Genomic DNA, 13,904 nt, shown 5'->3' with positions numbered 1-13,904 from the left:
GCCTGATGGCCCCTCCCAGCTGGTTTTGACCAGCCCTGGCTCCCTGCTCACCTGGCAGTTCCTGCAGTCGCCTCCTGTTGGTGAGGGCCACGTCATCCTGGTGAGTGCAGAGCCTTGTGGCTACAATCCCATCTCGCTCCACCTTGTGGGAGGCTGTGGCCTGGAGCTGGCGGGTCACTTCATCTGAGCACCTGTAGGGGCTGGGCTGTCAGGGCAGAGCCCATCTGAACACCAGGGAAGGTGGGGCACCTGGCTGATATGGCCCAAGCAGTAGGCCATGGGTCAGACTTGGGGATTAGAAAGGGGCACCAGGGCAAAATGTGCTGGCCCCCAGGCTGGCCAACTTGCCTTTCCCCACTTGGACCCCAGACATGGGGAATGATCATGAGCAGGGACCCTTCCCTGTGACTGCCCCCAGGTAGGAGCTAGCCACCCTCCCATCCCAGTGCTCCTGAGGAAGTCGGATATGAGTGAGCACAGGCTAGAGGTTCAGAGGGCCTGGACAAGGCACTGATGTTGATACCCTGTCATACGGGTAGCCTATAATCAGATTGGCCTCCAGGCTACAATCTTATAGCCTCTGGCTTGCTGCCTTGGGAGCAAAAATCTAGCCTGTGTTTCTTTTTCTTTCTTTTTAAAGTTTGTTTGTTTATTTAAATTCAATTAGCCAATGTATAGTACATCATGAGTTTTTTGATATAATGTTCACTGATATATTTTTTTTAAGTAATCTCTACACCCATTGTGGGGCTCAAACTCCCGGCCCCAAGATCAAGACCCACTTGATCAAGGCTTCTCCGACTGAGCCAGCCAGGCGCCCCTAGCCTGTGTTTCTATCTCAAGCCTTCCTCCACATGGAGAAGCCTGGGTGCAACAGCAAATCACATGGGAGAAGGGGAAACAACTTAAGACCTGCATCTCTCTCTGCTCTGCCACTCAATCTTCCTCTTGTTCCCCACAGATGCTGGTGTGTGCGATGTACCTTCCTACCTGCCTCATATGTCTGTGACAGGGGTCCCTAAGCATAGAAAGCCCCTCACTACCACCACCTCCTCCGCCGATCCTGTCCCAAGCTGGTTTTCAAGGCCCAGCTCTGGCCCATGTCTTCTGCCTTCCTGGCCTCCTGCCTGCTTGCACATGAGTCGTCCTGGCATTTCAACCTTTTGTCCTAGCTGGGGTGGGATCGTGCCTGCAACCTCTCTCCCTCACCAAGTGACCCCACTTGGCTCTCTAAGAGTGGGAGGAACTTGGGTTTTAGAGTCAGGCCAGGTTCAAATCCCAGCCCAGTCACTTACTGGCTGGAACTTGGGGCAAGTCACTTCACCTCTTTGAACCCCCCATTTCTGCATCTGTGAAATAGGAGTGTTAACATCTCTGATTTCTTCTCGTGTATCCATGTGTCCATACTTCCCTGACATCTGGTCTGTGCCAGGGCCTGTGCTGGGTGATGCGGACCCAACCTTGGAAGAGGCAGGGTCCCAGTGCTTAGAGAATGACCATCTTCTATGGGGCCATGAAGCACTTTCCCCCCTTCTCTGTTCACGGGGGCCCACCTTCCCAGCCTGACAGCCTGCAGCAGAGAGATGAAGATCTGGTCGGCCTGCCTCCACACCTCGGTCAGCTCCAGGGTCACTGGGACACACCTTCTCCAGCTCTTGGCCTGGTGGGGGCAGGGCAGGGGTTTCAGGGAGAAGAGCAGACGCCTGTGGGGGGCAGGGCCAGAGGGTGAGTGATACCTGAAAGCAGAACTTCGGGGGCTGGGAGCCCTTGGTGACAGGCGGCAGCTGCAGGAAGTCCCCACAGATGATGAGCTGGATCCCTCCAAATGGCTTGTCCTGCTGCCGGACAGCTCTGGAGAGGAGCACGGGGTACTTTAGCAGCTGGGGTGGCCAGGTTCCATACGGAAAACCACCAGAACCCAGCCCTTACTGCATATACTGACCTGGCCACCGCTTCCAGCTTGTCAAACAGGTCCGCCTCCACCATGGAGATCTCATCGATGACTAGCCGCTGGCAGTTCAGCCAGCCCTGGCGCACAGCTGGCCGCTGGGCCAGGGCCACACACTGCGCCAGGGGAGCCTGGCCTGAGCCGATGCCTGTGAGTGACACTACTCAGCCTAAGACCCTAGCCACTGACCCCCTCTTCCATCTCACAGGCCTGGCTGGCTTCCAGCTCAAGCCCTAGAGGTCCCCACTTACCTGCAAAGGCGTGGAGGGTGGTCCCCCCGATGTGGCAGGCTGCCACCCCAGTGCTGGCAGTAGCCACAGTACCTGTGGGAGGCAGTGAGCCCAGGATCCGCTTCAGCAGATAAGACTTCCCTGTCCCTGGGCAGAGCGTAAAGTCAGGGTCACCTGCTCCTCCATCCTCCCCCATCACCGTTCCCCCACCCCCCACGCTGTCCCCCCACTACCTGCACTCCCAGTGAAGAAGATGCTCTGGCCTTTCAGGACAACCCTCAGCACCGCAGCCTGTTCCTTAGAAAGCTGTGGTTTGGTGGGGGGCAAGCTCAGCCTCTTCACAGGCAAGGGCCACCTTGGGGCTTCCTGTGGGGGGACAGGACTGTCTCAGGGCTTCCTAGCCTGGGTGCCATGCTAGGCCTGGTAGCCCTTTGTTTCTCTGCTGGTTTCACTCCTTGAAGCCCATGGGCAGCTTTGGTTCCCCTGGAGATCTTACCAGTAACTACTCCGGACCAGGTCTGTCCTTGAGGAAAGAAGGGCTCAAGGCTGGGTTTCCACTGATCCCTGGTGCCCTGGTGACTGCACTATGTGGGTCTGGATCCTCCCTCAGCTCCCTCCCCTGGTTTCCCTAAATCTCCTGGTTCTCTCACAGGTCCTTCCTTCTCACTACTCTTCCTGGCACAAACCTGCCTGTCTCACAGCAAAACCCTGCCTGGCTCCATCTCCATCTTCTCCCCAGCTGAGTCTCAAACCCCTGTGGTCTGTGATCCACCTGCCCCAGTTCATAAACACTGTCAGACCTTCCAGACTTTGTCCCCCCCAACTGCTCAGACCTGTTGGCTGCCCCTGACACTGCTGGTCACTTCTTCTCTCCAAAAGCTCCTCTCCTTCTCTAGGCCCAACAGCCTCCTACTTTTTCTTCTGAAGTCACCTTCTCTACTTTCCCTTTTACCGTGAAGTGGGCCCTCTTCCTATTCTAGCTTACTCAGGGATTGCACTCTGGAGAAACACTGCACAATTCCCACATCCCTGTCACACTCAGATGTCCAATGGGCATCTCCTCTGAGCTAACCAGCAACCCCCTAAACTTGGGCCTCCTGGGTCTCTTCCATCTCAGGGGCACACCCACTCCCTGAGGCGTCCCCCCTTTCCTGTCCTCACAGTGCTGGGCTCGGCTCCCTCCCGGGGTTCCACCGGCCGCTTCACGGGCGTGGCGCGCGAGACCCGGGTGGCCACCGCGCGCCGCAGCTCCTCGGGCTGCACGGGGCTGATGGTGACGAAGTCGCGGGGCCGCGGGCCAAGCAGCTGCGCGCGGGCGGAGGCCGGCCCCGGCCCGGGGGCCGCGGCCAGCTTGAGGCGCAGCGTGCGCAGGAAGCGTCGCAGGCGGTCCGGAGGGCAGTCGGAGAGCAGCAGCTGCACAGCGCCCGCCCCGGGAACGCCGTCGCTGGGGAGCCGCAGCGTGCTGCGTCCGGCCGCCGCGAAGCGCGTGAAGAGGCGCGCGGCCCGCAGAGGGAAGCAGCGCGGCCGGCCCGCGGGCCCAGGCGCCTGCAGCCGCAGCAGCAGCTCGCGGCGCTCATTCCGCCCCAGGCTCAGCTCCGCCGTGCGTAAGGCCTGGCGCTTTCGCGGCTGCCCGCCGGGGCTCAACTCCTCCACAGACACGCGGCACCGCAGCTCCGCGTCCTCCAATTCCGCCGGCGCTGCCTGGGTGACAGACAGCATCGCCACCGCCTCCGGCAGATCTGCAAAAAGCCCGGAGCGCAGGGGTCACGAGGACTCAGTGGACCTAATCGGGAGCCCGGTCAAGACCACATAGGGTCACGGAGGCTGTCACTAGGAACAAAAAGAGGTCACGCAGACGGCAAAAGGGACCTGGGACCAACCGAAATTCACGTAGACCTTACTCTCCTACACGGTAATTTCCAGAGCGGTGGATGGGCAGCGTCAAATGCACCCAGGAATGGGGAGCCTCAGCTGTCCGACCAGAGCCGCGAAAGCAGGCTCCTGAACAAAAAAAGGAGGCTGATTCCAAGAAGCCCAGGGCAGGCAAGGGAATCCTCAGAGTCCTCTCCCAAGGAAGCAGGGGAAGCTCAAATGGAGAGATGAGCAGGGGACCTTCTGTCTTCCAGATACGTCCAGTGGTTTATATGCTGCCAGGTCAATCTCACTATTACCCGTGTACAGAAGTGGAAACAGACTGGGAGAGGTTACAACGACTGGTAGGAGTCAGGGTTAGTGTGATTCCCGAGCCCTGACTCTTCCCATCTCCAAGATGGGCACTGGGTGGAGAATATTTGGCTAGGGAAATTGCCGGGGACCCTGGGGCTCGGGAATCTATGTTTCCTCCGTCTGACCCACTCGTCTGCACCCTCCCGGCAGAGACCCTTTGAAAAAGCAGACTCTCTGTCTCCCACCTCTGGGGTCGCGTGGACACTCACTTGCACCTGCACGCGGACGAACGCGCTGAACAGAGCCGGCCAGCTAGTGAACCTCGGGCAGTACGAACTTTCAAATACTAGAAGTAGAAAATCACCCTATAACCGGCCGGATCTTTAAATTCTCCAGCCAATCAGAGACAGGGGCGTGACAACGGGCGTGTCTTTCGTTGGGTTCAAACTCGCCGAGCTTGGGCGGTACTAATCGCGCGGCGGTGAAAGGAGTCTTACTGTGGGGGAAAGCATACCAAATCTCGTGCACCAGTGGGCGAGGTGGGAAGGGGCGGAGCTCGGCAACGCGTGGTGTTGTGTCACCCAATGCGGCTTGAAGATTGGTTTTTAGAACCATGCCTCCAACACACTTTTTCTCGGCTCGAGCCCTCACTGCGGCTCAACTTGGCCTTTGGAAAGAGGGGCCTCTGATCCCTCCCACCGTGTTTACCTTCACTTGGCGGTTGCCCACTCCTGGGCCGACTACCCCAAGGCCTGCAGCTTCCGTTGCGTAACCCCCCCCCCCCCCCCCCCGCTACTCTTTCCATCCTTCTCTGCCTCTGTAAGGGTCATTTTACGCATTTGTCTCCCAGCGGGCTGAGGCCCTTCGGTGAGGAATTCCAAGACCTGTGCCAGGTACTCAGGGAGTACAAAGGAAGCATGTGAGCCTCTGTCTTCAGGGAATTCGTACCCCTTTTGTTGCACTGGATGCTCGGAGAATTTATTTTATTTATTTATTTATTTATTTGAGAGAGAGAATGAGAGAGAGAGAGAGAAGCAGACTCCCCGCTGAGCAGGGAGCCCGATGCGGGACTCGATCCCGGGACTCCAGAATCATGACCCGAGCCGAAGGCAGTCGCCTAACCAACTGAGCCACCCAGGCGCCCTCGGAGAATTTATTTTTAATTATCTTTTCTCCCCCCTCATTGAAGCTTGGAATTACATAGCTGGAAGGGATCTTATAGGTGAGTCAGCCTCCTCATTTATTGGATTGCCCTCATTTTTCAAATGAGGAAACCAAGGCTCCAATAGATTTTACCAAAAGTCACATACCTTGCAGATAGCAAAACAAAGCCTTGAGCCCAAGTCTAACCTGGTGTGAGCATCTGCTGTTTTCTGCACCACATTTCTACCCGGTAACTAGTCTAACTTCATGAAGGGAATCCAGGCCTGGACTGGAATCTCAGCTCCTGACAGCCACTGCAGTGCCCCAGCCCTGCCAGTTAGAGGTTACTCTAGGCAAGTTTCCTTAATGTCTCAAGCCTTTGTTTTCTCATATAGAAAAATGGTGAGAGATAAAAATGTGATGATTGTATAGTTCTGCGACTATGTTAAAAACCACTGAATTGGGGGCACCTGGGTGGCTCAGTCGTTAAGCGTCTGCCTTCGGCTCAGGTCATGATCCCGGGGTTGTGGGATCGAGCCCCGCATCGGGCTACGCGCTTAGCGGGAAGCCTGCTTCTCCCTCTGCCTCTCCCCCTGCTTGTGATCCCTCTCTCACTGTGTCTCTCTCTGTCAAATAAATAGATAAAATCTTTAAAAAAAAAAAAAACCACTGAATTGTTTGCTTTAAATGGGTAAATTGTATGGTATGTGAATTATACCACAGTAAAACTGTTAGGAAAAAAATCAGGAGAAATATCGTTCCTCTTCGGTGCTGTCTTGACATATGAGTACCCAGTGGCATAGGGAAATTTTCAACATCACTGTGGCAGGCAGAATAATGGTCCCCCTAAGATGTTCCTATTCTAATCCCCAGAATTTATGAATATGTTACCTTGCACGGCAAAAGTGATTTTGCAGTTGTGAGAAATTAAGGATCTCGAGGGGGAAAGATTATCTGGATTGTTTGGGTGGGCCCAATGGAATCACAAGGGTTCTTATAAAGGAAAGGGAGGCAGAAGAGCCAGAGAAGGAGATGTGATCAAGAATCACAGATGTGGGATGCCTGGGTGGTTCAGTTGGTTAAGCGTCTGCCTTCCGCTTGGGTCATGATCCCAGTGTCCTGGGATCGAGCCCCGCATCCGGCTCCCTGCTCCACAGGGGGCCTGTTTCTCCCTCTCCTTCTGCTGCTCTCCTGCCCTCTCTCTGCCAAATAAATAAATAAAATCTTAAAAAAAAAGGGGGTGCCTGAGTGGCTCAGTTGGTTAAGCGACTGCTTTCGGCTCAGGTCATGATCCCAGGGTCCTGGGATCGAGTCCCACATCGGGCTCCCGGGTCAGCGGGGAGCCTGCTTCTCCCTCTGACCCTCTTCCCTCTCATGCTGTTTTTTTCTCTCTCTCTTTCAAATAAATAAATAAATATATTTTTTAAAAATCTTAAAAAAAACACACACACACAGCAATTCTAATGGGTTAAAAAAAAAAAAAGCACAGATGTATGTGAGAAACAGCGAAAGATTTGAAGATGTTACTGCTGGCTTCGATGATGAAGAAAAGGGCCATGAATCAAGCCATAGAATACGAGAGGCTTCTGGAAGCTGGAAAAGGCAAGGAAGTGGGTTCCTGCCCATTAGAGTCTATAGAAGGAACACAGCTCTTGATTCTGGCCCAGTGGGACACATGTCAGACCTCCAGAACTCAAGATAATAAATTTGTGTTGTTTTAAGCCACTATATTTGTGGTAATTTGTTAGAGCAGCAATAGCACTAAGAAACCAGGACAATCACACAGCCAGAAAGTCAAAGAGCTGGGATTATGAACCCAGGTCTGTTTCCAAAGCCTCTGTTGCCTCTTCCCATTACCCTTTGCTTATAATGGGCCCGGCACACTCACCAACAGCCTGCTCCCTTCCCCTTTCCCTCTGTGCAGTACACCAGACTGCCTCTAGAGAAGGCACAGACACTTCCACATGGATTTTTCCCCAACATTGTTTTTCTTGTGACTTTCGAACTAAAAAAAAAAAAAGTACAATATATATAAAATTTACCATTTTAACTATTTTTAAGTGTACAACTCATTGCCATGAAGTACTTTCAAATGTTGCATAACCATCACCACTATTTCCAGAAAATTTTCATCATCACAGTTTCTACCCATTAGACAATAACTCCCCACTCCTTTCTCCTCTCAGCCCTTGGTGACCCCAACATTTTATTCTGAAAATATTTCAACATATACAGAAGGGTTGAAAGAATTTTACAGTGAACACCCATATACCCGCCACCAAGTTTCTACAATTAATATTTTGTTGTATTTATCACGTCTAGTCATCTGTCCATCTCAACATTCATGAATCCGTTATGCATTTTTAAGTTGCAGACAACAGGATATTTCCCATCTAAACACTTCAACATGCATAGCATTAACTAGTTTATGCTTTTTTTCTTCCTGAAGTAGGCTCCATGCCCAACGTGGGGCCTGAACTCATGACCCTGAGATCAAGAGTTGCATGCTCTACCGACCGAGTCAGCCAGGTACCCCTATGCTTTATCTATCTATCTAAGAAATATTTTATTTATTTGAGAGAGAGAGGGCATGAGTGGGGGGAGGGGCAGAGGGAGAGGGACAAGCAGATTCCCTGGTGAGTGAGGAGCCCTATGTGGGCCTCCATCCCAGGACCCTGAGATCATGACCCAAGCCAAAGTCAGATGCTAACTGGCTGAGCCACCCAGGCAACCCTATGCTTATCTTTTCTTTTTTATGCTTATCTTTTTAATGTAAACTTTACATATGGTGAAATGTACAACTCTTAGGCTTAGCATGAGAAGAGTTTTGACAAATGCAAATATCAGTGCAGCCCAAGCCCTTATAAGGATATAAACTCTGCTGTCCAATATGGTAGCCACTAGTCACATGTGGCTAATTTTAAATTCAAATTAATTAAAATTAAATGAAATTTAAAATTCAGTTTTTGAATCCCACTGGCCATACTTCAAATGCTCAATAGCCACATGTGGCTAGAAGCTACCGTATTGGACAACACAGATTTAGGATATTTCCTTCATTGCACAAAGTTCTAAGAACATTATCATCACCTAGAAAGTTCCCTCATGTTACTTCCTACCTAGTCAATCCCCATCCTCAATCCTTAGGCAACTCTGCTCTGATTTTGTTTTCACCATAGATTTAGTTTGTTTTAAAATTTCTTATAAATGGAATTATACAATATGTATTCTTGTGTGTACAGGTTTCTTTCCCTGAGCATAATGATTTGGGGATTCATCCATGTTGCTTTATCAGTAGTTGGTTCCTTTTTATTGCTGAATAGTAGTCTATTGTATGAATATACTAGTTTATCCATTTTCCTATTGATGGATATCTGGACTTTCTACGGATTTATGCTTTAATTTTTAAGAAATAGATACCACAGTGAGAAATTACTGGGTCTTCAGTGGTGGCATAGTCTGCTAAGCCTCTGACTCTTGGCTCCCACCCAGGTCGTGATCTCAGGGTAGTGGGATGGAGCCCTAAGTCCCGCTCCATGCTCCACGAGTCTGCTTAAATTTCTCTCTTCCTCTCCCTCTGCCCCTCACCCCTGAGCTCTCTCTCAAATAAATCTTAAAAAAAAATTGCTGGATCATTGAATAGGTGTACATTTAGTTTTATGTGAAACTACCAGAGATTTTGCCAAAGTGGTGGTTTGTAGGAGTAGCAACAATGAGTCCTTGTAGTGAAAGGAATAGAACAAATAACTGGATACGGCTTAGCAGTTGAGTAACGGTCCTCAGGCTCCGCCCTCTTCCCCGTCCCAGCGCCGCGGTCCAGTCAGTTGGGTCCTGATTGGTCCGTGGAGGAGGGAGGCGGAGCCAGAGGGATTTCACGTCTGGGGCCGGACTTCCTCCTTCCCGGCTTTGGGCAGTCTTTGCCATCCTCAGTGTTCTGCTCAGTGCTGCCAGGGCAGGGTCAATTAGAAAAGCTCAGCACTGCTTCTGGATCTCTCACCTAACCCCAAGCCTGGTTTTAACGCAAGCTCTCAGGAGGAACGAGTTTTCGTCATTATGAAGTTTCTTCCTCGAGAACTCTTTCCATAAGTCATGTGCTCTCTTTCACCGGTGGTCTCAGTTATAATCGCCTCATTAATAAAAATCAACATTGACATTAATAGCACAGGACTGGGCGGTTTACAAAATGCGTTTTCGTCCGTAATCTCATTTGATATTTAAAAGAGCCTTTACAGGGGTGCCTGAGTGGCTCTGTCGGTTAAGCATCTACCTTCTGCTCAGGTCATGATCCTGGAGTCTCAGGATCGAGCCAGCCCGGGGTCAGGCTTCCTGCTCAGTGGGGAGTCTATTTTTACCTTTCCCTCTGCTCCTCCCCCTGCTCGTGCTCTCTCTCGTGCTAGCTTTCTCTCTAATAAATAAATAGAATCTTTAAGAAAAAATAAAAGAGCCTTTACAGCCCTAACTTACAGGGACAGTCTTGGAGAGATGCTGAAAGGGTCTTTCAGCTTCCAGAGCACTTCTTCACCTGGCATTGATTCATCACCAGGTAGCGAACACTCATTTTATTAAACCTCTGGTACAGGTGACCCTCCCTCCTTGAAATCCTCTCTTCTCTTTCCACAACACACTTCCCTTGTTTCTTTGTACTTATTCACTGCTCCATATAGGTCTTCTTTGCTAGTCCCTTTTCCCCACCGAGACCTCTCAATGTGGAAGGACTTTCTCTTTTTTTCTTTTTCTTCTATCTTTTCCAATCCCATAGCTTGATTATCAGCTGCATGCTGATTCCCAATATTGTATCTCTAGCCTGCCTTTCTCCCCTGAACTCCAACTCTGTCTCCATTTGTCCTGATATCACCACACAGATACCTAGCAGGCATGTCAAACCCACTTTCTCCAGAACAGGTTTTAATCTCCTTCTCCAACACCATATAAACCTGTTTTTCTCCTGTCTTCATCTCAGTAAATGCACCACCATTTGTAGCTCAGGTTAAAAAGCCACATCATATTCCTTTTTTTTTTTTTTTTAAGATTTATTTATTTGACAGAGAGAGAGCACAAGCAGGAGGAGCGGGAGAGGGAGAAGCAGGCTCCCCACCGAGCAGGGAGCCCAACATGGGGCACGATCCCAGGATCCTGAGATCAGGACCCAAGCCAAAGGCAGACACTTAGCCAATTGAGCCACCCAGGCACCCCAAAAAACCTACATCATATTCTTGATTCCTTCTTTACTTTCCACATCAAATCTACTATCGAAACCTATTGTTTCTGCCATTTTGGATCATTCCCTCCATCCCCATCCCACAACTTAGAGCTAGCAGCCTGTCTTCTCTCCCTGGATTATAGCAGGAGGTCTCCTAATGTCACTGGCTTCCTGGCTTCCACTCTAATCCCCTACAATTCAATCCTTTCTCCAAATAGCCGCAGATGGGATGTTTTCAAACATATAAACACATTTTGCTACTTTTAAGCCCTTGATGCCTCTCTAGGCAATTCCTCTTAGAATAAAATCCATAGTCCTTACCACAGCCTGAGACCAACTCCCCCCCTTCCTTCCACTGTGAACTCAAGTCTACCACTTTCTTCCCTTACTCACTATGTCTCTGTCACACTGGCCTCCTTGGTGCTCCTTGTACACCCAGAGCCCATCCCTATGCCCAGGTCTTTGCACTAGTTTTCTTCCTCTGCATGAAATACCTTCCTCCAGGGTGCCTGGTTGGCTCAGTCTGGAGAGCATACATCACTTGATCTCGGAGTGGTGAGTTCAAGCCAGAAGTTGGAGGTAGAGTTTACTTTATAAAAAAAATGGGGGGGGGGCGCCTGGGTGGCTCAGTCGTTAAGCGCCTGCCTTTGGCTCAGGTCATGATCCCAGGGTCCTGGGATCGAGCCCCGCATCGGGCTCTCTGCTCAATGGGGAGCCTGCTTCTCCCTCTCCCACTCCCCCTGCTTATGATCCCTCTCTCTCTGTGTCTCTCTCTGTCAAATAAATAAATAAAATCTTAAAAAAAAAAAAAAACAAAAAACAGGGGCGCCTGGGTGGCTCAGTCCATTGAGCATCTGCCTTCAGCTCAGGTCATGATCCCAGGGTCCTGGGATGGAGCCCTGCGTCAGGCTCCCTGCTCAACGGGGAGTCTGCGTCTTCTCCCTCTGCCGCTCCCCCTGCCTGTGCTCGCTCTCTCTGTCAAATAAATAAATAAAACCTTAAAAAAAAATAATAAAAATATTGGTTTGAAAGAAAAAAAGAAGAAATACCTTCCACCTCACTCTTTTTGTGGCTGTCTCTGTCTCATCTTTCAGGTCTCAGCTGAAATATCCATATATTTACATATATTGTGAAATGATTACCACAGTAGGTTTAGTTAACATCCACCATCTCATATAGACCCATTAAAAACAAAAGAAAACACATTTCTCCTTGTGATGAGAACTCTTAGGATCTTCTCTCCTAATATCTTCTGTATATACCATAACAGCGGTACTAACTATAGTCATCCTAGTACTTATTTACCCTATAACTGGAAGTTTGTACCTTTTAACCACTTTCCCCCAACCTCTCCTCCCCCCTTACTGTCTTTTTTTTAAAGACTTTATTTATTTGAGAGAGAGAGAGTGAGCAAGTGAGAGAGAGAGCACAAGCAGGGGGAGAGGGAGAAGCCGACTCCCCACTGAGCAGGGAGCCTACACTCAGTCACTCCAGCCCTTCCTCTGGGAAGCAGCTCTCACCACACACTGTGTACTCTTTCAGAGCCCTTCTAAGGACTTGTCTGCCCTCTTACTGGCTCTGCAGCCCTCCAAGGCAGGGCCCAGATCTGTGTGGGCTGGTCATACAACGCTGCCAAAACACTTAGTAGAGAGCACAGACTCTGCAGTCAGGTGAGGTTCGAATCCTTGCACCACCACTCACCAGTCAAGGGACCTGAAACAGGTCTAAGCCTTGGAGTCAAGATCTGTTCAATGAAGATAACAATTGTATCTATCTCATGGGTCATTATCCACTTTCGTGAAGATTAAATGAGGTACATGTGAGGAGCTTAGTACAGTGAACAGAGGACAGAGGCTCCCTAAATTCTTTTGAGTGAATAAATGCCAGGATGAAGTATTGGAAAGCACCCCACTTCAAAGGCCCTCAATAAGTTTTGTGTTGATAAAATGGTGTACCTGCAAAACAGACTCCATCACTTCCACAGCCAGAAACTTTCAATGACTTCCCCTTGCCCTGAGGTTAAAATACAGTCCTCTCAACACAGCCCTCAAGGCCCTTTCTACACTGAGCTGTCTGCTTCTCCAGCCTGGCTGCCCTACACACGCACACTATACTGTTTCATGCCTCTTTGCCACGGCTGTGCTCTCCCCTCTCCCTAGAATGCCCATCTTGCCCCTTTGTCCCGGTTTGGTGCTCTTCCTATATACATTTACCCTCACTTTTAACATATGGGTTTCTCATCTGTTTACATGTCTTTCTTTCCTGATAGAGGACCAGGCCATTATCTTCCAGCCATTAGTGTAAGGACTGACAAACAATTAAGGTGAATAAAATATTTGGGTTGAATGAACACACTGGTGTGGAGGCAACAACTAGAGGTCAGCATGGGCTGGGATGGGGAAACTGATGCCAAAGTGGCTGTCAGTGGCTCACTCCCAAAAGTGACGGAGCTCGCTGGATGTGAAAACTGACCTTACCCCACCCCAACCATGAGCTCTTTTGTGCAACATGAATTCCCCAGGGTCTCTGGTCTCCTGCAGGTGGAATCTCAGTTTCCAGATACAGGATCTTCTGAGTCCTCAGGCATGAGGTGCCCAGCTCTGGAGAGGGAGTAAACCAGTATAAATCATATTGAGGGAATAAAACCATGGGGTGGCTGCAAGAGGTTGCCACATACATTGACTTTCTCAGATCTTTTAAGATGAAGGAACCCAGGCCCAGGCATAAAGAAAAAGTAGGCCCCCATCTTCCTCCTGCTTGGGCCCCAGGCTACCCTTTTCCATGCAGGGCTATAAGTGGCTTAGGGGCCTGAGGGCCAGCAGAAGGCAGTGAAGGGAACTTGATCAACTGGTGCAGCTGCTGCTATAGCAGCCAGAGCCAAAGGAGGTCACTATTGATCCCAATACACTTAATTCTTCCTGCTGAAGCAAGCTTGGGCAGGGTTGGCTAGAAGAGCTGCGAGGGAAGGGGCAGGGATTGTGCTGGAGGCTGGGATGTAGCCAGTCACTTTCTCTCTCAGGGCCTCTGTTTCTCCAAATGTAAAATGAGGGCGCACGGTGTTAACACTCCACTTCCAGCAAGGCTGTCGAGGCTGCAAGATCACCGCTGGATAGGGGTGGGAAGTGGAGGGTGACCCTCAGATTATAGGAACCAGGGAGAACAGCTCTGTGCAATGTCCAACGACGGCAGGAGAACACTGCATTTGGGGACCCCTGAG

At 50.5% G+C, this 13,904-nt stretch overlaps 1 protein-coding gene across 3 annotated transcripts in view; it reads right to left on the bottom strand.

Annotated features, from left to right (window-relative positions):
• PIF1 (PIF1 5'-to-3' DNA helicase) overlaps positions 1-13,904 on the bottom strand; it is a 69,439-nt gene that overhangs the window by 3,640 nt on the left and 51,895 nt on the right. The window contains exons 1-8 of one of the 3 annotated variants that reach the window (XM_078079205.1): positions 7,376-7,535; positions 3,340-3,917; positions 2,412-2,544; positions 2,200-2,325; positions 1,943-2,096; positions 1,737-1,851; positions 1,554-1,660; positions 52-191 (exon numbers count right to left, since the gene is read on the bottom strand). In XM_078079205.1, the coding sequence (XP_077935331.1) occupies positions 52-191; positions 1,554-1,660; positions 1,737-1,851; positions 1,943-2,096; positions 2,200-2,325; positions 2,412-2,544; positions 3,340-3,917; positions 7,376-7,532 (1,510 nt within the window). In that variant the 5' untranslated portion in view covers positions 7,533-7,535. Of the gene's footprint in view, positions 1-51; positions 192-1,553; positions 1,661-1,736; positions 1,852-1,942; positions 2,097-2,199; positions 2,326-2,411; positions 2,545-3,339; positions 3,918-4,613; positions 4,847-7,375; positions 7,536-13,904 lie in introns of those variants that run through there. The other 2 variants (XM_078079207.1, XM_078079206.1) reach the window with 2 other exon arrangements.

This window comes from Halichoerus grypus, chromosome 8 (genome assembly GCF_964656455.1).
Source record: "Halichoerus grypus chromosome 8, mHalGry1.hap1.1, whole genome shotgun sequence".
Classification (NCBI taxonomy): domain Eukaryota; kingdom Metazoa; phylum Chordata; class Mammalia; order Carnivora; family Phocidae; genus Halichoerus; species Halichoerus grypus.
The sequence above is the reverse complement of the archived record's forward strand: the minus strand, read 5'-3'. Positions and strand labels throughout refer to the sequence as shown.